Source organism: Ornithorhynchus anatinus, chromosome X1 (assembly GCF_004115215.2).
Source record: "Ornithorhynchus anatinus isolate Pmale09 chromosome X1, mOrnAna1.pri.v4, whole genome shotgun sequence".
Lineage (NCBI taxonomy): Eukaryota > Metazoa > Chordata > Mammalia > Monotremata > Ornithorhynchidae > Ornithorhynchus > Ornithorhynchus anatinus.
The window spans coordinates 112,524,675-112,549,736 of NC_041749.1; the positions used below are offsets into that span (position 1 = coordinate 112,524,675).

The following is a 25,062-nucleotide window of genomic DNA, read 5'->3' on the forward strand; positions in this document are numbered from 1 at the left end:
ACAGTGCACTCTACTAAGTGCTGGAAAAGAGGAAGCAGATAGGGGGAAGCAGCATGGCCTAGTGGAAGGAGCATGGGCCTGGGAATCAGAGGACCCGGATTCTAATCCTGGCTCTGCCAACTGCTTGCTGTGTGAACTTGGGCAAGTCAATAAACTGCTCCATACCTCAGTTTCCTCAACTGCAAAATGGGGATTAAATCCTACTCCCTCCTACTTAGACTGAGCCCCATGTGAGACAGGGACTGTGTCCAACCTGATAAACGTTTATCTCCCTCAGGGCTTAGATCAGCGTTTGACGCGTAGTAAGCGCTTAACGGATACCGTAAAAAATGAGACTCCGATACTACTAAAGTAATAGTCTACGTAGAATAAAAATGTCCCATACTGTTTTGAGTGGTATTTTTTTTGTTCGTAGCTCCACCTGGACCTCAAAATCGCCCTCAATCAGGGGAGCGAGAGCGTCATGCAAAAGAACCAGGTAGTAAAGCAAAGAAGAACCGTAACATTAAGATTGGGAAAATTACAACAGTGTCTGAGAAGTGGAGAGACTCTGTGTTCCGGAAAATTACCAATGCCAATGAGCTGAAGTATCTTGATGAGTTCCTTTTGAATAAGGTGAGATTTCCAAATGAGTGTGCTTTACTGTACTACTTAGGTATGAGTGACAATTTAGGGCCTAGCGGGAATAACTAAACAATAAAAACTTGCTTGGTCACTTCAGGAGTCCCTGGGCTCTGTCCTTTTTTCTGGGAGTCCAGACAAAGGTGAGCATTTATATGGGCTGCAGGGAGTTTGGAGGGGCGGTTGATTGAACAGAAGGAGCAGAGAAACCTGTACTGCCTTCTCATCCCCCTCCAAATTAGGAAGAGATCTCAAGCAGTGGTTTTAGATTCCACCAGGCTCCTTGAAAAATGGCAGCTTTGCTCTCGAGGCAGGGGCCTAACAGCAGTGATTAGACGAAGTACTAGACTCATGGAGTGAACGATGTGCCACTCAGGGAAATTTGTCTACCACTGGCACAATGAAGGTATATCTCATTTAGCTGGCCAGAGGGAAAATGGATGCTAAATTGGCCTGTAAAGCTGCATTTGTGTTCCTGCAGTCTACCTTTGTCATCTCGTGTGGAAATAGTTTTGTATAATACTATTAGCAGATTATTAAGACACGTTACTCCCAGTGAGGTAGCTCTCATCATCTTCAGATATTTATCATCTTCAGGAAAAAAAGAGTACTCATTCTAAATTCTTGTCTCTCAGATAAACGATCTGTGCTCTCAGAAGACGCCCATTGAAATTTTATTTAATGAAGCCACGGAAAAATTCAGGAGCAATATCAAATCAATGTACTCTGTCCCGGTAGGTATCCTTTTCTTCTTAATGTAAATTGAGAAACTACTTTATGTAGACGAATGAGGGGCATTAATTGTATTTTCCTCTAGGGCATCTTAAGTCATGTTCTTAAGAGCATTTGGACCTGTTGTCTCTATTACGTATGTGGCTTTCTGTGGAACATTGCCACAGGCAGAGATAGAGAGAGAGATACCCAGGACCAGACACATGTTAAGCCAGAGATAAAAGTGACTGTCTGGTGATGCCCGCGTTGGCCCTGCTCTGGTGTTCTTGCCGTTTTCCTCCTCCGCTCTGTCCAGTTGACTATTTTGAGGCCAACTTTGTATTGTGGTAGTGGTCCTGATTTTTTTTGTTCTGTTCCTTGTTTTGTTTTTTTCCCTGGTTTTCACAAGAAAGTAGAATAGAATCCCCCAACCCTTCCTTATGAAGCCATTCTCGAGTGTCTTATTCAAGAGGGTCTTTGAAGTGGTTAAGGGCACAGTAGTGTCTATTGAGGTCTCAGAGATGTTCTGTTCTAAGGACACAAACTTCACCCACTCTCTCTCCCCCAGTTGTCTCGCGGCGTGTGCCGCTTGGCATGGGGGGACCAGGTGAGAAAGTATGGATGGCTCAACGCAAACCATCTCCACTATTATAAAAACAATCCAAATGTATGTCCTTATAGCAGTGGCACATGGACAGGGGCCTGCGTCCAATCTGCTTCCATTTTATCTGCCTCATCGTGGAGTACAGAGCTTAGCGCATAGTAAGCGCTTAACAAACACCACTATTCTTCTTACCATTGATGTTTGAGCAATGCTCACCCTGAATGGCAAGGGACCAGAAAAGGGGTGCTACTAAATTTTCAGAGTGCCAGAGAGTCTGTGTGACTGACACTCACACCCATGGATACAATCTCCCTGTCACTTTGAACTGAGGGGCACCTCTACCAAGGTCTGAAAAGGAGATGAGAAGCAGCATAGCTCAGTGGAAAGAGCCCGGGCTTGGGAGTCAGAGATCACGGGTTTGAATCCCGGCTCTGCCACTTGTCTGCTGTTTGACTGTGGGCAAGTCACTTAACTTCTCTGTGCCTCAGTTACCTCATCTGTAAAAATGGGGATGAAGACTGTGAGCCTCACGTGGGACAACCTGATGACCCTGTATCTCCCCCAGCGCTTAGAACAGTGCTCTGCACATAGTAAGCGCTTAACAAATACCAACATTATTACATTATTATTATTATCCTCAACATCTGCTTTTTATGTTTTTCCTTCCTCCTGATAGAATGGGAAAATTCATGTTGGCTATAAAGACCTGATGGAAAACTACCAGATTGTGGTGACGAACCTGGCTTTGGAGAAAGGAGAAAAGGACACAAACTTGGTTCTGAATATTTTCCAGTCCCTTCTTGATGAGTTCAGCAGAGGATACATAAAGAGAGATGATTCTGAACCACCAAAGGTATGACTGATCCTTAAGCGGCCAACATTGGATGCTCTGCTAACAGTTGGCATTCAATAAATGCTGCTGCTGATGGTATTTTCACCCGGGGGCCTTCAGAGTCTTCCGGAAGCCAGTTGATGATGATGATGGTATTTTTTAAGCGCTTACTCTGTGCCAAGCACTGTTCTAAGCGCTGGGGTAGACACAAGGTAATCAGGTTGTCCCACATGGGGCTCATAGTCTTAATCCTCTTTTTACAGATGAGGTAAATGAGGTACAGAGAAGTTAAGTGGCTTGCCCAAGGTCACACAGCTGACAAGTGGAGGAGTTGGGATTAGAACCCATGACCTCTGACTCCCAAGCCCGGGCTCTTTCCACTAAGCCACGCTGCTTCTCCGTAATTATGGTATTTGTTAAGTGCTTACTGTGTGCCTAGCACTGTACTAAGCGCTGAGGTGGATACAAGCAAATCGGGTGTGACCTGTCCCACATGGGGCTCACAATCTCAATCCCCATTTTACAGATGAGGTAACTGAGACACAGAAAAGTTAAGTGACTTGCCCAAGGTCACACAGCAGACATGTGGAGGAGCTGGGATTAGAACCCACGACCTTCTGACTCCTAGGCCCGTGCTCTAGTTGGCTCCCACCATACCTGTCCATTTCCCACTTAACACTCGCCATTTCAACTCAGCCTGTGGCTTTCTGAGACTCCAATGCCCAGTCTTCCCTCCCTTCTCTCCTGTGTGATCTTGGATAAGTCACTTCACTTCTCTGTACCTCAGCTACCTCATCTGTAAAATGGGGATTAAGACTTTGAGCCCCATGTTGGGACAGGGACTGCGTCCAAACTGATTAGCTTGTATCGCCCCCAGCGCTCAACAGTCCTTGATCCATACATAGTAAGCACGTAACAAATACCGTTATTATCATTATTCGTCGCAGCACAGGGCCACCTCTCCACAAAACTTTTCCCATCCACTCTTTTATGAGCTAGTACAATCGTATAATCAATTCCTTCCACTTCCTTTGTGTATTTACTGTGTTTATAAAATATATGTTGATTGTATGGGTTTTCTTCTATTCCATCTTCCTTACTAGACGGTAAGCTTCTTGAGGGCAGAGGCCATGTGTATTCCTTTAACTATACTCTCAACATCTAGAACTGTGTTGTGAGCCCCAGGTGGGACAGACTGTGTCCAACCTGATTAACTTGTATCTACCCCAGCACTTAGAACAGGGTTTGACACATAGCATTTAACAAATACCATAATAATAACAAAGCACCCTGTGGGTACCCAATAAGTACTTGATGGTCATTCTTTATAGCTCCTATTGTCTTTTGCTAGCCATTGCTATTTTTACCAAAACATTACCTATCCTGATGATGATTCTGAAGTGGTAAGGAGGGCCTGGGTTCTAAACCCAGCCCCGCCTCCCTGCCTGCTGTATGACCTTGGGCAAGTCTATTAACTTCTCTGGGCCTCAGTTCCCTTGTCTAAAATGAGCATTCGATACCTGTTCTCCCGTCTACTTAGACTGTGAGCCCCTTGTGGAAACTTATTATCTTGTATCTACCCCAGCGCTTAGTTCTTTGGCCAGATTGTACTTTCCAAGCGCTTAGAACAGTGCTCTGCACACAGAAAGCGCTCAGTAAATATGATTGAATGAATAAATTAATACAGTGCTTGGCACACAGTAAGCACTTAAATGCTGCAATTATTAATTACTATTAGTAGTAGTAGTATTGGTGTATGAGGGAAATCTAGTGCATTCAACCAGTGGTGAGGACTGTTTGAATGTATAAATCCTTATCAATATTAAAATATAAGTTGGAAAAGATATCTGTAGGGACTCCTTCCTTTTTTTCTGCAAAGAACTGCCATTCCAACAGTCACTGTCCAGCCTCTCCTGCCCCAAATGAGGAACTGCAGTTAAAGGGAATTTGGCAGTGAGTAGTGTAAAATTTTCAAGTTGTTGGAGTTCGGCACAAGAATATCTCCTTTTTGTTCCTTCACAGCAAAGCAAGGCTCAGAAGAAAAAGAGAAAACAAGACCGCGCAGTGAGTATAGTATTCTGCTCAAAAATGGAATGATGATCAAATTTGTCTCCTTATGAAGGAAGGCTATCCTAAAGCCTTTGCTGTAAGCTCGTTTTGGGCTGGGAATGTGTCTACCAACTCTGTTATATTGTACTCTCTCAGTGCTTAGTACAGTGCTCTGCACACAGTAAGCTTTCAACAAATACAATTGATTGGTCGATAAAGGGCCTCATAGTCATAAAACCCTAGAGCCAGGTGGTGGATGGTGAAAGTAATTAACTGCCCCTAGCCTTTCTTGAAATTTGAACAGGGCTGTGTTTTCTCTCCATTCTTTCCATGTCGGGCCTTAGCTAATGGCTGCTTAGCTACTCATAACCCAACTTGAAATTCTGGGAAATTTAGCTTCTGGACACCACTGAGCACTGAGGGCTAGGAGTGTTTGTACCAACTGTAGTGTATTTTTAGTCTCCCAAGCACCTTAGTTCAGTGCTCTGTCCACAGAAAGCACTCAATAAATATCACTGATTGATTCGAACTCCGGAATACCTCGGGGGGCTCCGGAGATTCAGGAAGGACCTGCAGCCACCTTGGAGGGGTTGCTCTTGGATGGGCCAGTCCCCTCCCTCCCACTCTCCCACCCCCAGTCCAAGTCAGTTCTAGAGAGCCTCCCGGGAAAAGTAGTGGAGGACTAGACAAAACCATCTCCTCTTCCTGCTGGAAGTGGCCTGATATGATTGGGATTCTCAGAGAGGCTCTGGAGGTGTCCCTTTCCCGGGAGTTCCCTGAAATGGGCAGAGCTGACTCAGCCTGGAGTCAGCCCAGAGTTCTGGTTGGGGGAATCCCAAAGTTTGATGATGCTGGCACTGAGCGAGCCAGGAGCAGAGTTTGGGGGGCGGGAGGGAGGGAGGGAGCAAAGGAAGGAGAGAGACTTAAAATTGACTCATTTCACTTCTTAGGAGGGGGTGTGCCCCCGGGCTTTTAAATTCTTGAGAAGGTACTTTATTGGTAAATTTAGCGTTTGGGTTTGTTTTCGGGGGGGTGGGAGGGAGACTAAATCAATTTCTCACTTTTTATTGACTATTTCAGATCCAGGAACACAATGGGCATGTGTTCACAAGTTACCAGGTGAGCATCCCGCAGTCCTGCGAGCACTGCCTTTCTTTCATCTGGCCCATGGACAAAGCTCTCCTTTGCAATGGTAAGTTGTAACTTGACTTTCACTCCTTTAAAACAATTCCTTCCAAATGCATGCTAGAGAAGCCTGAGGTTCCATAAGAGGTGTGTTCTCATTCACACCCACACACACACACCCCCATACAAAATATTGACAATTGTCCCTTGAACTTCCTTTCTGTAGTTTAAGTTCTTTAAATCATATACACCAAACAGGCCAGATGTGTAACATTGATATGGTTTTTCAAGTAACGTGTTATAGTGTCCAAACATGTCCAAAGCTTAGCTCCTTATCTTCCCTCCCAAGCCCTGTCCTCTTCCTGACTTCCCTGTCACTGTGGATGGTACGACCATCCTTCCTGTCTCTCAAGCCCGCAACTTTGGTGTCATCCTTGACTCAGCTCTCTCATTCACCCCACACAATCGATCCATTACCAAGACCTGCCGGTCTCACCTTTATAATATCGCCAAGATCTGCCCTTTCCTCTCCATCCAAATGGCTATTTTACTGGTACAGGCTCTCGTAATATCCCGGCTGGATTATTGTGTCAGCCTTCTCTCTGATCTCCCTTCCTCCTGTCTCTCCCCACTCCAGTCTATTCTTCATTCTGCTACCTGGATCATCTTCCTGCAGAAACACTCTGGGCATGTCACTCCCCTCCTTAAAAACCTCCAGTGGTTGCCTATCAGCCTCCACACGAAACAAAAACTTCTCACTCTAGGCTTCAAGGCTCTCCATTGCCCCCTTCTACCTTTCCTCCCTGCTCTTTCTACTGCCCACCCCGCACGCTCCACTCCTCTGCCGCTCACCTCCTCACCTTCCCCCATTCTCACCTATCCCACCGTCGACCCCTGGCCCATGTCCTCCCGCAGTCCTGGAATGGCCTTGCTCCTCACCTCCGCCAAACAAACTCTTCCCTTTGTCAAAGCCCTACTGAGAGCTCACCTCCTCCAAGAGGCCTTCCCAGACTGAGCTTCCCCTTTTCCCTCTTCTCCCTCTGCTGCCTCTCTGCCCCCGCCTTCACCTCCCCTCAGCTAAGCCCCCTTTCCCCCCTTTCCCTCTGCTCCTCCCCCTCTCCCTTCCCCTCCCCTCAGCACTGTGCTCATTGGCTCATTTGTATATATTTTTATTACCCTATTTATTTTGTTAATGAGGTGTACATCGCCTTGATTCTATTTATTGCTATTGTTTTTGTCTGTCCGTCTCCCCCAATTAGACTGTAAGCCCATCAATGGGCAGGATTGTCTCTATCTCTTGCCAAATTGTACCTTCCAAGTGCTTAGTACAGTGCTCTGCACATAGTAAGCGCTTAATAAATACTATTGAATGAATGGTGTCCTTTAAAAAAAACAAAAAAGACAAATTAGGGTGGGGTCCTGTAGAGTCTGAAGAAATCCTGAAAAGGAACTGAGAACCATCAAGTATTTAGCAGAGTGCTATACCTCCCTTGTGTGCACTTAATAAATATATTTTGAGGGATTGACTCTATCTTTGAAGTAAAATTTCAAGATTCCCTGCTATGTAGCCTGGTTCCAGGGTGTAATTCAAATGTTCCAAAGGCCTTGGCATGACAGATGTGCTGGACGTTAATTCTCTCATTTTAACAGAGATCTCAGCCAGAGGGTTACTAATGATTGCTTTTGATACTGTTTGCAGTCTCCACCAGAACAGCCATAACTAAAAGCAGTCAGTCCATCAGTAGTATTTATTAAGCACTTACTCCATGCAGAGTGCTGTACTAAGCGCTTGGGAGAGAGCAGTATAACAGAGCTGGTAGACACGTTCCCTGCCCACAGTGAGCTTTCAGTCTAGAGGGGGAGACAGGCATTAATATGAATAAATACATTATGGATATGTCCATAAGTGCTGTAAATAAAGTGTATCTCTTTCCCGTTTGGAGGGACGAGCGAGAGATGTCTTTTCTGCTTACCTGTGAGCGAGCTAGAAAGGGTATTTCATCATCAATCTTTTTTTTCCTGAATGAACAAGCCAAGCAGCAAAATTTGGCTGCATATCAGAAAAAAAACTGTGGATCTACAAAATCTTGGGATTGGTGTGAAGAATTTTAATCACTGAGTTTCTGCTGTTCCCCGTTTTCTCTAGTTTGCAAGATGGCCTGCCATAAGAAATGCGTTTCCAAAATTCAGAGCTTTTGTGCATCTTCTTGTGGAAAGAAGGTGAGTGCTATTCTGTGTATGGGGAATGGTCACTGGAACCTGGGGGCATCACGGGGGCCTGGTTGTTTGGTCTTGATGTTGTGAAACTACTGCAGACTGTGAACCGCCCCAAAAAGTGGCTATTAGGTTCCATCTGCTAAAACCACGTGTTCGGCAATAACAGCCAAGACGAGCACAGGGTTTCTAGAGGCTGTGCGTATGTACATTTTGTGCTGTGACACCTCTTTTTGGATTCCAGAGTGAGCCTGGTGCCGAGCTCCGACACTTTGGAGTATGTGTGAGCTCCCTGACGAGTGACAAGGTTTCAGTCCCTGTGGTTCTAGAGAAGCTTCTGGAGCACGTGGAAATGCACGGTTTATACACGGAAGGGATCTATCGCAAGTCAGGGGCAGCCAACCGAATGAGGGAACTCAAGCAGTCCCTCCAGTCAGGTATGATAAACTGCTAAATCCAGAGTTAAGCTGTCTGGCAGCTCATCTGTTACTTAATTCCTTCCTTCCCACCCCCCTGACATTGAGCCCTCAGGTTAAAGACTGCTTCAGTATTCAAGCCATCATCACTGTTTTGTAAGAGAGCAAGATAGCACAGATCCTATTTCCCTTTGACCCAGAAGAACAGTCCTTTACTCTTAAGTACCCTCCTGTATCTGCGTCATCTCTTGGAGACGAGATGTTACTTGAATCTTCTTTCTTTGTGTGTTTTTCAATAGGTTTGCTACAGATTATCCCTTTCCCTCTCCAGATGTAAATTGCTCCTGTTTCACAGCAAATCTCTCTCTCTCTCTCTCTCTGTCTCTCTCTCTCTCTCTCTCTCTCTCTCTCAGATCCCAATTCGGTCAAGCTGGAGAATTATCCCATTCATGCCATCACAGGGGTTTTGAAGCTGTGGCTGCGAGAGTTGCCAGAGCCCCTCATGACATTTTCTCAGTATAACGACTTTCTCAAGGCAGTGGGTGAGTGTCTCTCCGAGAATGTTCTAGTAACGCTAGAAGTGTTTCTCTTTCCAGCATGTAACCAAGCCCCAGATTCTGCGTCCCTCAAGCTAATGAGAGCAACTTCTCCCTGTTGTCACGGGAGAGCAACACTCGGTGTCCTCTTGGCCTCATTATCTCATGCCTTTTCTCTTTGCAGAATTGCCCGCAAAGCAGGAGCAGCTCACGGCTATATACACTGTACTCGATCAGCTTCCCGAGGCCAATCACTTAAGCCTGGAGCGGCTTATCTTTCACCTTGTCAAGCAAGTTATTCCTCTCATGGTTTATCTGACAATTAAATGTCCCATCTGTGCAAGTGTTCCATTTTCCCAGAAGAGTAGATCACGGGGTGGTCAGGAATTTAGTTGGAAGAGAGCTGGGATTCCTCTTGGGAAATTTTCTGACAGAGGCAAGTTTTGGGTCATGTACCCATTAGGGTGGTGCCTGAGTGGGAGAGAATTGAAGTCCAAAACATCGCCCACTTGGACATTCCGGGCAGCAGCTTGAAGGGGTGGCTGTGCTGTGAGGGTACTACTGGGGGGGTATTTGTTAAGTGCTTACTATGTGCCAGGCACTGTTCTAAGCGCTGGGGTCGATAAGCGCAGGGGTCGATATGAGATGATCGGGTAGGACGCAGTCCCTGTTCCACACGGAGCTCACGGTCTTAATCCCCATTTTCCAGATGAGGGAATTAATGTTGGTATTTGTTAAGCGCTTACTATGTGCCGAGCACTGTTCTAAGCGCTGGGGTAGACATAGGGGAATCAGGTTGTCCCACGTGGGGCTCACAGTCTTCATCCCCATTTTACAGATGAGGGAACTGAGGCCCAGAGAAGTGAAGTGACTTGCCCAAGGTCAGAGCAGACAAGTGGCAGAGCCGGGATTAGAGCCCGTGACCTTCTGACTCCCAGGCCCGGGTTCTATCCACTAGGCCAGTCTGCTGCTTGTGGGCAGGGGATAGAGACCAAGAACAGAGGTCAGAGTGATAGAAGAACACTAGCTCTAAAACCACTGGAAATCGCATTCCATGCGTGGAGTTGGAGGAAACGAGTCAGTTGGGCAGAATCCTGGAAGCTGCTGGGGGAGAGAGAAAAGCTATCAATCCAGCCAAGTTCTGGGGAACCATTCAGTTGGTCGAAAGGGCCAGTATTTTCATTGCGAAAACATTGTGAGAAGCAGCGTGACTTAGTGGAAAGAGCCCGGCCTTGGGAGTCAGAGGTCGTGGGTTCTAATCCCGGCTTGGCCATTTGTCCCCTGTGTGACTTTGGGCAAGTCACTTCACTTCTCTTGCCTCAGTTACTTCATCTGGAAAATGGGGGTGAAGACTGTGAGCCCCAGATGGGACCTGTTCACCTTGTATCTCCCCCACCGCTTAGAACGCTGCTTGGCACGTAGTGAGTGCTAAACAAGTACCGTCATTATTATTGTCATCACGGGTCTTAAGAAACAAGTATTATTTGTTCTGTACTTAAACCGGGCTTTTTATTCCTGTTTAAAGTAATTTCCCCAAGTCACCACACCTGTGAATTCTTTCGGGAAGATCCGTATTTGCTCTCTGTGTGTAGTGGATGAATTTTCTTTGTAATTGGCCCCCAATTTTTGATACAGAGTGGCCGAAATCGAAGAGGTGAATAGGATGTCTCCCAGCGCTTTGGCCATCGTCTTTGCACCCTGTCTCTTGCGCTGCCCTGATAATTCTGATCCCCTGACCAGCATGAAGGATGTCCTAAAGACAACTACGTGAGTCTCAACGGTCTTATCGTTTAATTCATTAGATCGTTGTGGCATCTTTTAGCTGTTTCAAAACCTTTGGGCTCCTGGCTGTTGGGGAGCGTCCACGGGGGCACCACAAGCCGGTCACTTTTCTGGTAGTCTGGCCATTGCTCACCATTTCGGCCCCGGTACTGTGTGGGCTGGCCGCTTGCAGCCGTGAGGAGCAAATTGAAACTTTAGACAGTGACTTAACTGTCACGTCCTCTTAGCAACTAGCAGTCAGTAACAGGTTAGCTGCTCTGAAGGACCCATCATTTGAATATATATGCAGCACGAGGAATTTGGACCCAGAAGAGTGTGCAACTCGGTCTCTCTTGATCTGTCCTGATCGTCACCAGTTCCTCTTCAGGCTACATAGGCAGACGTACTGGCTTTTCACTTGCTGTAATGCTGTGGCAATCTACCTCAAGGTTTCCATGTGGTTTGGGGAGGCAGGAGGTGGTGGTTCTTCTCACTAGCACCACTGCCCACTGGATTGTAAGTTCTTTGAGGGCAAGGATCGGGTCTTCCAACTCAGTCAGTCAATCAGTTGGATTTACTGCATACTTACTCTGTGCAGAGCACAGTACTAACCAATTGGGAGAATACAGACTAACAGAGTTGTTAGACACCTAACCTGCTTACAGTCTAGACAGGGAGACAGTAATATAAATGAAGTACGGATAGGCACGTAAGTTCTGTGGGGCTGAGGGTCGAGTGAAAAAAGGGAGCAGAGCCTAGTGCAGGGGTGATACAGAAGGGAGTGGGAAATGAGGGCTTAGTTGGGGAGCCCTCTTGGAGGAGATGTGTTTTTTAATAAGGCTTTGAAGGTGGGGAGTGAGTGTCAGATAGGAAGAGGGAGGGAGTTCCAGGCCAGAGGCAGGACGTAGACGAAGGGTTGGTGGTAAAACAGGCAAAACTGAGGTACAGTAAATCGTTTGGCATTAGAAGAGCAAAGGGTATGGGTTGGGTGGTAGTAGGAAATTAGGGAGGTAAGTAGGAGGAGGCAAGGTGAATGAGTGCTTTAAAGTCTTTAGTAAGGCATTTCTGTTTGATGTGGAGGTGGATGAGCAACCACTGGAGGTTCTTAAGGAACGGGGAAGCACTGACTAAATGGTTTTGTAGAAAATGATCGGGGCAGCAGAGTGAAGTATGGACTGGAGTAGGGAGAGACAGGAGGCAGGGAGGTCAGCAAGGAGACCGATGCAGTAATCAAGGCGGGGTACGATAAGTGCTTGTTTTAGCGTGGTAGTAGTTTGGTTGGATCAATCAGTCGTATCGAGTGTGTACTGTGTACAGAACACTGTTCTGATTCTTGGCGAGTCCAGTAGAACAGAGCTGGTAGACACATTCCCTGCCCACAGTGAGCTTACAGTGGAGAGGGGGAGACAGACATTAGTATAAATAAGTAAATTAGAGATATGTACCTAAGTTCTGTAGGGCTGAAGGAGGGGTGAATTAAGGATGCAAATCCAAGTAAAAGGGTGATGTAGAAGGAAGTGGGAAATGGAGAGGCAAGAGTGGATTTTAGCAGTGTCATCAAGATAGAACCAACAGGATTTGTTGGCAGATTGACTATGTGGGTTGAGTGAGAGAGAGGAGTCGAGAACAACGTCAGGGTTACGGGCTTGTGAGACTGGGAGGATGCTGGTGCTCTCTGCAGTGATGGGAAAGTCAGGAAACTCCATTGTATTGTCCCCTCCCACTCTGCACAGGGTAAGCGCTTAGTAAGTACCACTGATGAATTGGTCCCCTGGTTTTCCCTCTCCTGCCCCACAAAGGCAGTGAGCCAGTCAATAGCTAGGTGTGTGAGGAGGGCAGAGGCAGGGTGGTGAACCTGGGGCACCTGCCCCTTCTGCCTGAAGAATTGGCTCTCTTTCTGGAAAGTGCTGAGATGAAAACCGTTGCCAAATTTCCTGCAGGTGTGTGGAGATGATAATCAAGGAGCAGTTGAGAAAGTACAAAATAAAAATGGAAGAAATTAACCAACTAGAAGCAGCAGAGACCATCGCGTTCCGCAGACTGTCATTTCTTAAGCAGAATACGGTAAGTATCCAAAATAACAAAGCGTCTTGCGGTATGAGGGATTTGGGGTTTCTGAAACGGACTTGGAGCTGAAGGCTTGCAGCTTTTCTCTCTCAGTTGGACGTGAGTTATTTGCATGAACACGTGATGAGACAGAGAGATGGAACCGTTGGTTTCAGAGGGGACTGCCCTGCAGTTCCACTGCTTATTCCTTTTACACTGAGACTCCACTCAAGAGGATGGTTGCCGAAAGCTAGCTAGAGTTGGCTTACTGCTTGCTGATGTTGGGTCCCAGAGTGCACTTGGATTCAAAGACTCAGAGGCTTCTGAGAGGAAGTTAGGTTTGGAGGGCACAGGGCAAGTTATATGAGGTGGTCTCCAGGCTAAATGAGAGGTAATAAAAAAACTGAATAGTGTGAAGGATGAAAGAAATACTCCAGAACTGGCTAGATGTCACCCCAGGGGGAGTTGACCTCAGATTAAATCAATCCTGCCCAAGTATTGACCGACAAAGCAGAAAATTGACGAAATTACCCCGAGTTCTCCGCTTCACCCCTCCAGTGGAGACGATGTAAATTGGAGCTAAGGAAGTATTCAACCCACATATTCAATCTTTCGCCAAAACCTGTCCATTCTGCCTTCATGACATGGCTAAAATCTGCTTTACCCTCTCCAAAACTGCTACTGTGCTGATCTGTATTCTGCCTTGACTACTGCATCTGCCTCCTTGCGGACCTCCCTGCCTCCTGTCTCTTCCCATTCTAGTCCGTACTTCACTCTGCTACCCTGATCATTTTTCTAAATTACCAATTCAGTCCACATCTCTCCACTCCTCAAGAACCTCCAGTGGTTGCCCATCCACCTCCACATCAAACAGAAACTCCTTACCGTTGGCCTTAAAGGAGTCAGCTCACCCACTCCTAAGTTTACCTCTGATTTCCTACTACGATCTAGCTAGTTCGTTTCTCTAACGCAACTTTCTCACTGTTTCTTGAGCTCATCTATCTCGCCACCAACCCCTCACCCACATCCTGCCTCTCACCTGGTACTCCCTCCCCCTCCATATATGACAGATCACCACTCTCCCCACCATCAAAACTCTCCTAAAAATCACATTTCCTCCAAGTGGCCTCCCCCATTCAAGCTCGCTTTTTCCCTACTCTCTCTCCCATCTGTCTCGCCTGTGCACTTGGATCTGTACCCTTTAGGCACTTGATATTCACCCCACCCTCAGTCCGGCAGCATTTATGTACGTAGCTGGAATTTATTCATATTAATGTATGTTTTCCCCTCCAGACTGTAAGCTCCTTGCGGGCAGGGAATGGGTCCACCGGTTCTGTTGTATTGTACTCTCCCAAGCAGTACTACAGTGTTCTGCACACATTGAGCACTCAGTAAATACCACTGATTATGCTCCGCTCATCTAGTGAGACCCTCATATCCCTCATGCATTACTTTCTCTTTTACAACCCCATGCAAGTGGAAACTAAATTGAGTGCATCGATCAATTTATTGATCACTTTGTGTGTGTGTGTGTGTGCAGGACACTTTACTAAAGGCTTGGGAGAGGACCACACAACAATATAACGACACATTCCCTGCCCACAATGAGCTTACAGTCTTGGGTGTAAATGTTAACACCCTGTACTTGTACTAAAAAATACATATTCGATCTATCACTGGAGCAGCGTGGCTCAGTGGCAAGAGCCTGGGCTTGGGAGTCAGAGGTCATGGGTTCGAATCCCAGCTCTGCCACTTGTCAGCTGGGTGACTGTGGGCAAATCACTTCTCTGTGCCTCAGTTACCTCCCTCCTCACCTCCGCCAAACTGATTCTCTTCCCCTCTTCAAAACCCTACTTACAGCTCACCTCCTCAAAGAGGCCTTCCCAGACTGAGCTCCCCTTCTCCCTCTACTCCCTCTACCGCCCCCCTTCACCTCTCCGCAGCTATACCCTCTTTTCCCCCCATTTCCCTCTGCTCCTCCCCCTCTCCTTTCCCATCCCCTCAGCACTGTACTTGTCCGCTCAACTGTATATATTTTCATTACCGTATTTATTTTGTTAATGAAATGTACATTGCCTTGATTCTGTTTATTTGCTATTGTTTTAATGAGATGTTCATCCCCTCGATTCTATTTATTGCTATTGTTCTCGTCTGTCCATCTTCCCCGATTAGACTGTAAGCCCGTCAAAGGGCAGGGACTGTCTCTATCTGTTACCATTTGTACATTCCAAGCTCTTAGTACAGTGCTCTGCACATAGTAAGCGCTCAATAAATACTATTGAATGAATAAATGAATGAAAATGGGGATTAACTGTGAGCCTCACGTGGGACAACCTGATTACCCTGTATCTTCCCCAGTGCTTAGTACAGTGCTCTGCACATAGTAAGTGCTTAACAAATACCAACATTATTATTATTATTTTTGGCCACAGGCAGCTAAGGCATATCTTCACTGGCACATCGAGTTAATATTTAGCTAATGCCATCAAGTGTGCTTGTAGTCACTGAAAATTCACAGGTCCAAGCCTACAAACATCTGCTCGTTTTAAACCGTTTTTTTCCCGCTTGCTTGTAAGTGTAGAGAAGTGATGGTGTGGGGCAGGAAGATATCACCAGATGAAATAAATATAACAAACCCAACGTACTTCCTCTGCCCCAGCATGCAGAAGTGGGTGGATAGTTTTTGTTTTGGGGGTTGTTTTTTAATGAAGTAAATGAAATTTCTTCTATTTGGAGAAAAAACCTCCATGTTACCTTGTATGTTTGATATAGTCAACCTGGTCTTCATCTCTTCCTAGCAGTGGCCTCTAAAACTGGGGTTTTCTTCTCCCTATGAGGGGGTGCTGGTATGTACAAAATTTGGTGGATTCATATAATGCATGATTCTTTCTGACACTGCATGATCTGGGTTTTTATGGCTTCTTATCAGTTCTTTGGTTTGCAGCTTTCAATTGCGGTCCAGCTTGATTCAACTGAAAGTGCATGCCTCATTGCAGCGGCATTCCCCACTGGGTTCTGCTTTTGGAGAGGCTGAACTGCAACAACACACAGGAGGAAAATTGTTCTTGGCCGTTCAGAGCCGTACAGACTGGCCACTGATGGAGTCTAGCCAGTCGATTTGGCTAGACTTCAAATTACTTTCAGAGAAATTGGCCTAGGAAGTCCCTCTTGCGTATGAACTAACACCCGTTCAGCTTCTTCTGGTAGTCTTACCGTGTATCACAACTAACCTTAATTCACCTAGTTGGAGAGACGTCCCCTTACAACTCCCTTCTCTGTTCCAGAGCAAAAGCCCCAAGATCAAGGCAAGTGACAGCAACTTAGCCAACCTAGGGATTCTTCAGGAGGAGCAATTAGATGCAGATGATGATCGGGAGAAAGAGATTCTGATTGAACACATTCAGTCCATAAAGGAAGAAAAGTAAGTTTGCTTTTGGCCGCCTAGCAACTGGGTTGCGCTTCTCCTACTTCCTCCCCCTCTGAGGACTTGCTCCTCAGAGCAGTGGTCTACTTGAAACACCTGATGATCAAATTAGGGCCACTCACACTGTTCTTCCAGGGGTGTCCTCTGGTGCCCCCGCGAGAGGCCGATTTACTGGGTTGGGGTGGTCATTGGTCTGACCCAGTTTGGCATTTGTGTTCTTAAATTGGATTGGTGTTGATCTTGAGTTGGCCTGCGAGCAGTATGTGTTTTTGTGGTCGTGTTTCTGTCTTCATTTGGACTTCCTAAGTCCCACTGTGCCCTCTTGATCCAGGGAAGACATAGCCTATCGATTACCTGAGCTAGATCAGCGGGGCTCTGATGAAGAAAATCCAGATTCAGAGACATCAGTCAGCACTGAGAGCCTTTTGGATGAAAAAAGCGGGCGGGTGGACACGGAAGGTCAGTATTAAGGTAGTGTGCACTTTTTGTTTTTTACTTTCTCAAATATCACTGATTGATTGATTTTTTTTTCTTTAGACTATTAGCGACGCCTCCGTAAGGAGCAAATGACTTGGCAGTAATAGGTCTATCTACTGCCTATAAACACAGGCGGTAATTGATGTATCTTTCTTTGAAAAGGGACTGCCTCACCTGGACTTCCCTGTTGTGGCATCCCCACTAAGGATATTCCCGAAACAGCCAGCAGATCCCATCCGTTGATTCTTCCAAGCCGCTATCCGGATTCTTCTTCTGTGAAAAAAAGAGCAACTTCAATGACAGTTAGAATGAAGATTCCCCGGAGGACTCCGATAATGCCTACATCTAACATCAAACTCCCTTATGGCATGTTGACCAATGTCCAGAGAAGAACTTCGACTGGTGAGGAGGCCGTGGCCCTCGTGAAACGAAGAGAGCAGCCTGCCCGGCGAACGGATCCGATCCATTCCGTGTATATTGCAGCGGGGGCTGATAGCATCCCAGCTCAGGAGCCCTTAAACGAATACAGCCTGGTTGCAGAGACAAAACGGAGGTACTCGGACCCTCCCGTTTACTCACTCGGCCCGCAGTGAGCAAGTCAAGATGGATTGAGTCGGGATCAGATGGCCAGGCTTTGTTGTGATTGCGACCTGACTGAGCATAAACCTTTGAAGAATGCAAACTCGGGGCCCGGGGGCGGGGGGAGTGTTTGTGTGCATGTGGATGAGACATCTGGGTGGAAAACAAAATGTGGTAGGTGTCCTTCTGAAGAGAAAACACCGAGCGAAAGTCTGTCCAACTAGATCACTGGCCTCAATCTTTTGGAAGTTTGCTGGATAAGGCATTGTTTTTCACAAATCAGTAGTCTGCTATCAAAGAAGTACTAAATGAAAAGTTGCAGAATTCTTTATAGGTATTAAATCTGCTTTGGTCACAAGAGAAAATGCCCGTTCAAGTGAGTCTGCCAACTCCAAGCTAGATTAGGTGCTGTTTCAGCTGCTGTGCCTTTCATATTTGCTTACAGAGAGCTATGATAGGACCAAAATCAAGTTCAGATCTCTCTGCCGTTGTCTCCTGAGTCTTCACTTTTGTATGTTTTTATAATAACTCTTTCTTTGTATGTGGTTTACATAATTTTTTAATGTAACGCCTTAATGAAAGACCAAATTATATATATTATATATATATAAAAACTTTTATATTAACATAATGCATCTTCCTTTAAATATATGCTTGAGTTCACATGGTGAGAATTGTGGCCGCTGATTTAATAATAATGGTATTTATTAAGTGCTTACTAGGTGCCCAAAGCATATTTTTTTTCCTCCAAGTTGTTGGGAAATCCATGACTTCAGTAACCAAACATCATGGAAAATATGTCCTTGTGAAAACAGCAGGCAGAGTAACTGAATTTAATCAAGATTGACACTGATCGATGAACTCAACAAGCATCATATAATACTTGGTTATGAGAGATGCGAGATCTTTGTCACTCTCACGGAGTCTTTTAAAGTGACAATACCGTCTGTAACATCACCTACTGCTTCTACTGCTATGGTACTCTCCCGAGCGCTTAGTACAGTGCTCTGCGCTCAGTAAATACAATGGATCGATTCATCGATTGAATTCACTGACGGAGAGGGTGGTGCAAGAGGAGGATGTTAATAGACGATAGCTTTGAATCTGCTTCTGGGCCCAAAGAAGATGAAATCAGAGGTCGGAGATGCATTTCTCTCTGCTCATCAGAGAGCATCAGATGAGGCCTTTCTTCACTGTTGCTTCTGTTTTTCCACATCTATTTTTTAACGGGCAGCGATCAAAACTGATGATGGTCTGACCGATCGAAAATGGTCTAACCGATCGAAAGAATAGTGGAAGGATAACTTCCCACCTTTGCGCATCATTCTCCTGTTAATTCCGTCTGGTTCCATTGGTAGTGTAATGTAGAATGGCATTAGTTGCTCGTGGACAACTCTGAGCCCCAGATCCTTTTTATGCTGTTATAATAACGATACAAACATTTCTCCTACAGTATATAGTAGTAGCATTCCTGCCAACTTTCCCCCAAGGACTTCCAAAAAAATAATTCTGTTAACCACTGCTTCAGTGAGAAATAAAGGTTCATGGGGAAGATAGTTCAAAAACAATTGAAAGAGTACATGGCTTCTTTCACACACAGTGAAATCCAGGAAGGATGTGGGGAACAAAAGAGCTCGTTTCAAGCAGTCTGCATAGTCTTGCTACTTCTGTGCAGTTCTGTGCAGTGAGGCACTGGGAATCAATTTGCAACAGCTTAAAATTCATTTTCCAGTAAACATTGGTAATGCTGCGATCGATTCCCTGTGCAATGCTAATCGTCAGGTACATATCGCCACAGCAAGCTTTTGATCCTGCTTGAAGCAAACATTTGAAACAATCATTCCTTCAGAGCTGCGTCATGCTAGAATCAGTTCACAGCCATATCATGGCACCGTTCTTCTATTTTTCCATTGTGTTCTTCCAAATTTGTGTTGTAAAAATGTCACATTCTGGTAGGAATGCTTGTACCTTGTATTTGTATGGCACTTTTTATTCTTCTAAAAGCACTTTCACCTCAATTATCTCGTTTCATCCTTACTGTGTCCTTGTGAGGTAGGGGGAGGTTGGGTATTGTTACCCACACTTTGTAGATGAGAAAACCAAGACCCAGAAAAGCTCAGTGAGTTGCCTGAGGTCACACAGTATGCCAGTGTGAGGACTGGAACCCAGATTTCACACTCAGATCTGTACATTTTTCAAGAGGCCTCTGATATCTCCTCCTAATTGCATTTGTGCTAGGATTTTTGTCCCCAGTTGTATTAACTTGTGCTTTTCCCTATTGACTTGAATATTATAAGACCATTCTTTTCCATTTAAGTGTACTTAGCTTGTTATTCCCATTTTGGAAAGTGCCAGCTACCCTGACCAATTATCATCTGCACATCTGAAGAAGGTGCCCTCAGACCCTTGGTTCAGGTCTTTAGTATTTTAGCAACAACAACTTCAGCACAGTTTTCTTGAGGATCAGGAGCCAACCACATTGTTCTTGCTAGGCAGGCATTGATCCAAGGAGCCAGAGCTTGCCTCAATTTCCAATTGCTTCAGTTAAGTTTCACCATGCCTCATGTATATGTGTACTCCAGTGAATGAGTCCCATTGTGAAGTAAGTGAATTTCCTGTCATATGCACGCATTTATCGGACACACTTCTGAGAGTGAATAGTTAGAGGCATTTTGCATTTTGGGTTCCATGGTGTGAAATCTCTGCAATGCAAATGAGATCAGAAGTTCTCTCGGGTTGTAGAGTTTATCATGAGAAGGAAATCTTTAACCAAACATCCTTTGAGCAGTTGGTTGTCGTTCTGTGTGTCCTGTGCCTCTTGGGTTTGATTTGTGGCAGAGACTGTTGAACAGAAAATCAGGTTGCAGCTATGACCAGTGAGAACCGTCATGACTATTGTAAAACCTAAACCGTTTTTACTTCCAACTGAGCACAGTTTAGGAAAATGAGGCACGAAGAGCAGAGGCGTACATAGAAATCATAAGGAGAAATGTTCCCCATTTTTTCCTTGTTTAATCCCAGATGCCATTAGAGAAAGAATTGCTTCCCTCCGTCTGCCTCCCACCCTCTGCAATCCCGAAGCAGTTCCCCAGGATGCACGTCCTTCTGAAAAAGATTGAGAGAAGCCAGCCTTCTACCCCTTTCTCCTTCTTGTACCTGTGTCAGAGTATTCCTGCAATGCCAAGACCTGAAATTGAGAGCCTCTATATAAGATTTCTGTGACACGCTGGAGCACTGGAGTCTGTGTGACCCACTCCCCTGAGAGGTCATTCCCCCTACCCCCCCCCCCCCCCAACACAACTTGATATGTCTGCTTGTTGCCACTCTGGACACTTAGGCAGTAAGTCTGTTCCCTTCCAGCAAATGCTGCAGCCTATTTTTAATAAATTCTAATTTGCATGTTTTGCTTATAATGTGCATTCTATTCATTCAGTGCCAAAACACACCAGCCTCATGTTTTAACATGATTGGGATCCAAGAGTATGATGAAGGGATACCAGTCTAGGTAAATGGCTAGGGTTGCCAAACATTCCGGGTATGCAGGATGGTGCCTTGTTTCCTGGGCTGGTCCCATTTTCCCAGAAAAGTTTGTCAGGGAGGGACACGTAATTGTACTTTCAGTGAAACAAGTCTCACTCTTAGCGAAACCGGGGTGCAGGTGAAGCCAGACTGCAACAGTCCTCTAAACTGAAATTTGGCAAAACTACAGAAGTGCATTTTTCTAACACATACCCCAGTAGTGGGTGGGTGGGTGATAGGAGGATCAGTGATGCCAAAACCAGATTATATCCTCATCAACAACCTTTACCGGGTGCAGATCACTGTACTAGGGATCTGGGGACACAAGATATCAATCAGTTGATGATACTTATTGAGTGCTTACCGTGTGCAGGGCACTGCACTGACACCTGGGAGAGTACGATACAACAGAGTCGGTGGACACAGTCCCTGTCCACAAGGAACTCACAGTTTGAGGGCGACAGACATTAATACAGGCATTAGGGACATGTAAATAAATGCTGTGGGACTGAGGGTGGGGTGAATATCAAGTGCCTGAAGGGTAAAGGTCTAAGTACATAGGTGATGCAGAAAGAGGGAGTAGGGGAAGAGAGGGCTGAATCGGGGAAGGCATCTTTGAGGAGATGCGATTTTAATACGGCTTTGAAGATGGGGAGAGTGGTGGTCTGTCGGATATGGAGGGGGAGGGTGTTCCAGGTCAGAGGGAGGATGTGGGCAAGGGGTCAGCGACGAGACAGACAATAGAAGTAAAAGGTAGCCCTGCCTTTGAGGAGCTTAAAGGTATGTTTAAGTGGAGAAGTCTTCACGGAGGAGGAGAGTTCAGCAGTGTGGATGGGAGGGCTGTGATCCGAGGAAGTGGGATGGTTTCGGATATACTGGGAGCCCTGGGCAACGCTCCTCTAGTGCTAACCTCACTGTGCCTCGATCTCACCTGTCTCACCGCCAACCCCTGGCTCACGTCCTGCCTGTGGCCCGGAGTGCCTTCCCTCTTCAGATACGGTAGTTACTCTCCCCACCTTCAAAGCCTTACTGAAGGCACTTCTCCTCCACGAGGTCTTCCCAGACTAAGCCCCACTTTTCTACATCTCCCACTCCCTTCTGCATCACCCTGACTTGCTCCCTTTGCTCTTCCCCCACCTCCCAACTCCATAGACCTAAATACATATCTGTAACTTTATCTGTATTGATGTCTCCCTCCCTCTAACAATAATAATAATGTTGGTATTAAGTGCTTACTATGTGTAAAGAACTGTTCTAAGCACTGGGGGATACAAGGTAATCAGGTTGTCCCACAGGATTGTAAACTCGTTGTGGGCAGGGAATGTCACTGTTTATTGTCGTGTGGTACTTTCCCAAGTGTTTAGTACAGTGCCCTGCACACAGTAAGCTCTCAATAAACATGATTGAATGAAGAAAGAAAAGAAAGAGCAGGGCTTTTAGGTCTGCTGTGACTAGCCAATAGGTGACCTTGACTTATCAAACAAAAAATTTCCGATTTTGAAAAGGCAACTGAGCACTGTTGTGGTAGTAATGGAGTTAAGTATTTAGGAAAGTACATCAGAAGCAAAAGACATGTTTCCTGCCCACAAGGAGCTTACCCCCTAATGGGTAGACAAAAATACCTGTAAGTGGAATTAGAATGGAATATACCTATGTTATTTAAATGCTGAGGGTGAGTATAAAAACATACATAAATGCTAGCGGTGGCTTTAAGGTTTATATGACCTAGAATGTTAGGAATTTGTTGGTGAAGGCTTGTTGGAGAAAGTGGGAGTTTTGGAAGACTTGCAGGTCTGGTGAATTTGGGGGCATGGGGAGTTCCAGGCTGGGGGGACAGTGAGGCAGAGGCAGGTGAGAAGAGTGGGTTACAGTTAGGTAGGCTTAGGAGGAGCAGAGTATGGTGGTGAATAAGAGAGAGTTGGTGGAAGGTCTTGAAATCATTGATAGGGAATTTGATGTGGAGAGAAATAGGCACTGAGTGGAAGGTTTGGAGGAGAGAGCAGCATGGCCTAGTGGATAGAGCACAGGCCTGGGAGTCAGAAGGACCTGGGTTCTAATTCCAGCTCTGCCACTTGTCTGTGTGGCCTCGAGCAAGTCGCTTCACTTCTCAGTGCCTTAGTTACCTCATCTGTCAAATGGGGATTAAGACTGAGTCCCATATGGGATGGGAACCATGTCTAACCTGATTAGGTTGTATCTACCCCGGTGCTTAGAAGAGTGTTTGGCATATAGTAAGCGCTTAGCAAATACCATAATTATTATTATCTACCCCTCCACTTAGAACAGTACTTGGCATATAGTAAGCACTTAACGAATACCATTAAAAAAGAGGAGATGTGTGCTGAGCAATGTTTCAGGAAGGTGATAATAATAATGAATAATTATGGTATTTGTTAAGCGCTTACTATGTGCCAAGCTCTGTTCTAAGCACTGGGGTAGATACAGGGTAATCAGGTTGTCCCGGGAGGCTCGCACTTTTAATCCCCATTTTACAGATGAGGTAACCGAGGCACAGAGAAGTTGTGACTCATCCAAGGTCACGGAACAGACAAGTGGCGGAGCTGGGATTAGAACCCATGTCCTCTGACTCCCAAGCCTGCGCTCATTCCACTAAGCCACACTGTGATGCCTCAACATTCCCAGCACCATCAGCTCCAGAAAAGGGCTGCCTATGAGTACGAGTACATTGGAAGCAGCAGCAAGAATAAGAGTCAAGAGTAGCTGCAGTTGACTGATGTTTCTGTTTCCTGGAGCAAAGAATGGGAATTGTGACAGACTCTAGAGTCTCTGGATTAATATGCTCTCTATATAACATTACGTTATGCTGCATAGCCTATGCGATGTAATATATGGTGGCCACTAACCGCTTTCCCAAATGAGCACACAAGGAGATGCCCGGGACATCCCGTTGGGTAGGGATTTTCTCTACTTGCAGCCAAATTGTACTTTCCAAGTGCTTAGTACGGTGTTGTGCACACAGTAATTGCTCAATAAATATGATCGAATTAATGAATGAATGTCACATCCATTTCCTAGGCCACGGAGCCTAAGTGATGATGTTTTGGGCACCATTTTGTGAAAGTAAAAGATGGGGGAATCGCTCTGTATTTGGCATGGCCTAATGGAAAGAGCCCAGGCTTGGGAGTCAGAGGATGTGGGTTCTAATAATAATAAAAGATCCGCCCTTTCCTCTCCACCCAAACGGCTACCATACTGTTACAGGCTCTCGTTATATCCCGGCTAGACTACTGTGTCAGCCTTCTCTCTGACCTCCCTTCCTCCTCTCTCGCCCCGCTCCAGTCTATTCTTCACTCCGCTACCCGGCTCATCTTCCTGCAGAAACGATCTGGGCATGTCACTCCCCTTCTTAAACAACTCCAGTGGTTGCCTATCGACCTCCGCTCCAAACAAAAACTCCTCACTCTAGGCTTCAAGGCTCTCCATCACCTTGCCCCTTCCTACCTCTCCTCCCTTCTCTCTTTCTACCGCCCAACCCGCACGCTCCGCTCCTCTACCGCCCACCTCCTCACCGTCCCTCGGTCTCGCCTATCCCGCCGTCGACCCCTGGGTCACGTCCTCCCGCTGTCCTGGAACGCCCTCCCTCCTCACCTCCGCCAAACTGATTCTCTTTCCCTCTTCAAAACCCTACTTAAAACTCACCTCCTCCAAGAGGCCTTCCCAGACTGAGCTCCTCTTCTCCCTCTACTCCCTCTGCCACCCCCCCTTTACCTCTCCGCAGCTAAACCCTCTTTTCCCCTTTTCCCTCTGCTCCTCCACCTCTCCCTTCCCATCCCCACAGCACTGTACTCGTCCGCTCAACTGTATATATTTCCACTACCCTATTTATTTTGTTAATGAATTGTACATCGCCTTGATTCTATTTAGTTGCCATTGTTTTTACGAGATGTTCTTCCCCTCGACTCTATTTATTGCCATTGTTCTTGTCTGTCCATCTCCCCCGATTAGACTGTAAGCCCGTCAAATGGCAGGGACTGTATCTGTTGCCGACTTGTTCATCCCAAGCGCTTAGTACAGTGCTCTGCACATAGTAAGCGCTCAGTAAATACTATTGAATGAATGAATGAATGAATGAATAAAATAATAATAATGTTGGTATTTGTTAAGCGCTTTCTGTGTGCAGAGCACTG

The 25,062-nt window shown here is 46.0% G+C and overlaps 1 protein-coding gene across 14 annotated transcripts in view; it reads left to right on the forward strand.

Annotated features, from left to right (window-relative positions):
* MYO9B (myosin IXB) overlaps positions 1-20,794 on the forward strand; it is a 118,480-nt gene extending 97,686 nt beyond the window's left edge. For 9 of the 14 annotated variants that reach the window (XM_029051269.2, XM_029051275.2, XM_029051279.2 and 6 more), the window contains 15 exons: positions 416-615; positions 1,257-1,355; positions 2,613-2,789; positions 4,791-4,832; positions 5,898-6,009; positions 8,089-8,162; positions 8,401-8,593; positions 8,986-9,114; positions 9,293-9,398; positions 10,744-10,875; positions 12,810-12,933; positions 15,714-15,761; positions 16,200-16,336; positions 16,671-16,798; positions 16,979-20,794. In XM_029051269.2, coding sequence (XP_028907102.1) covers positions 416-615; positions 1,257-1,355; positions 2,613-2,789; positions 4,791-4,832; positions 5,898-6,009; positions 8,089-8,162; positions 8,401-8,593; positions 8,986-9,114; positions 9,293-9,398; positions 10,744-10,875; positions 12,810-12,933; positions 15,714-15,761; positions 16,200-16,336; positions 16,671-16,798; positions 16,979-17,409 — 2,132 coding nt within the window. In that variant the 3' untranslated portion in view covers positions 17,410-20,794. The other 5 variants (XM_029051276.2, XM_029051284.2, XM_029051274.2 and 2 more) reach the window with 4 other exon arrangements.
* Positions 20,795-25,062: the final 4,268 nt, after the last annotated feature.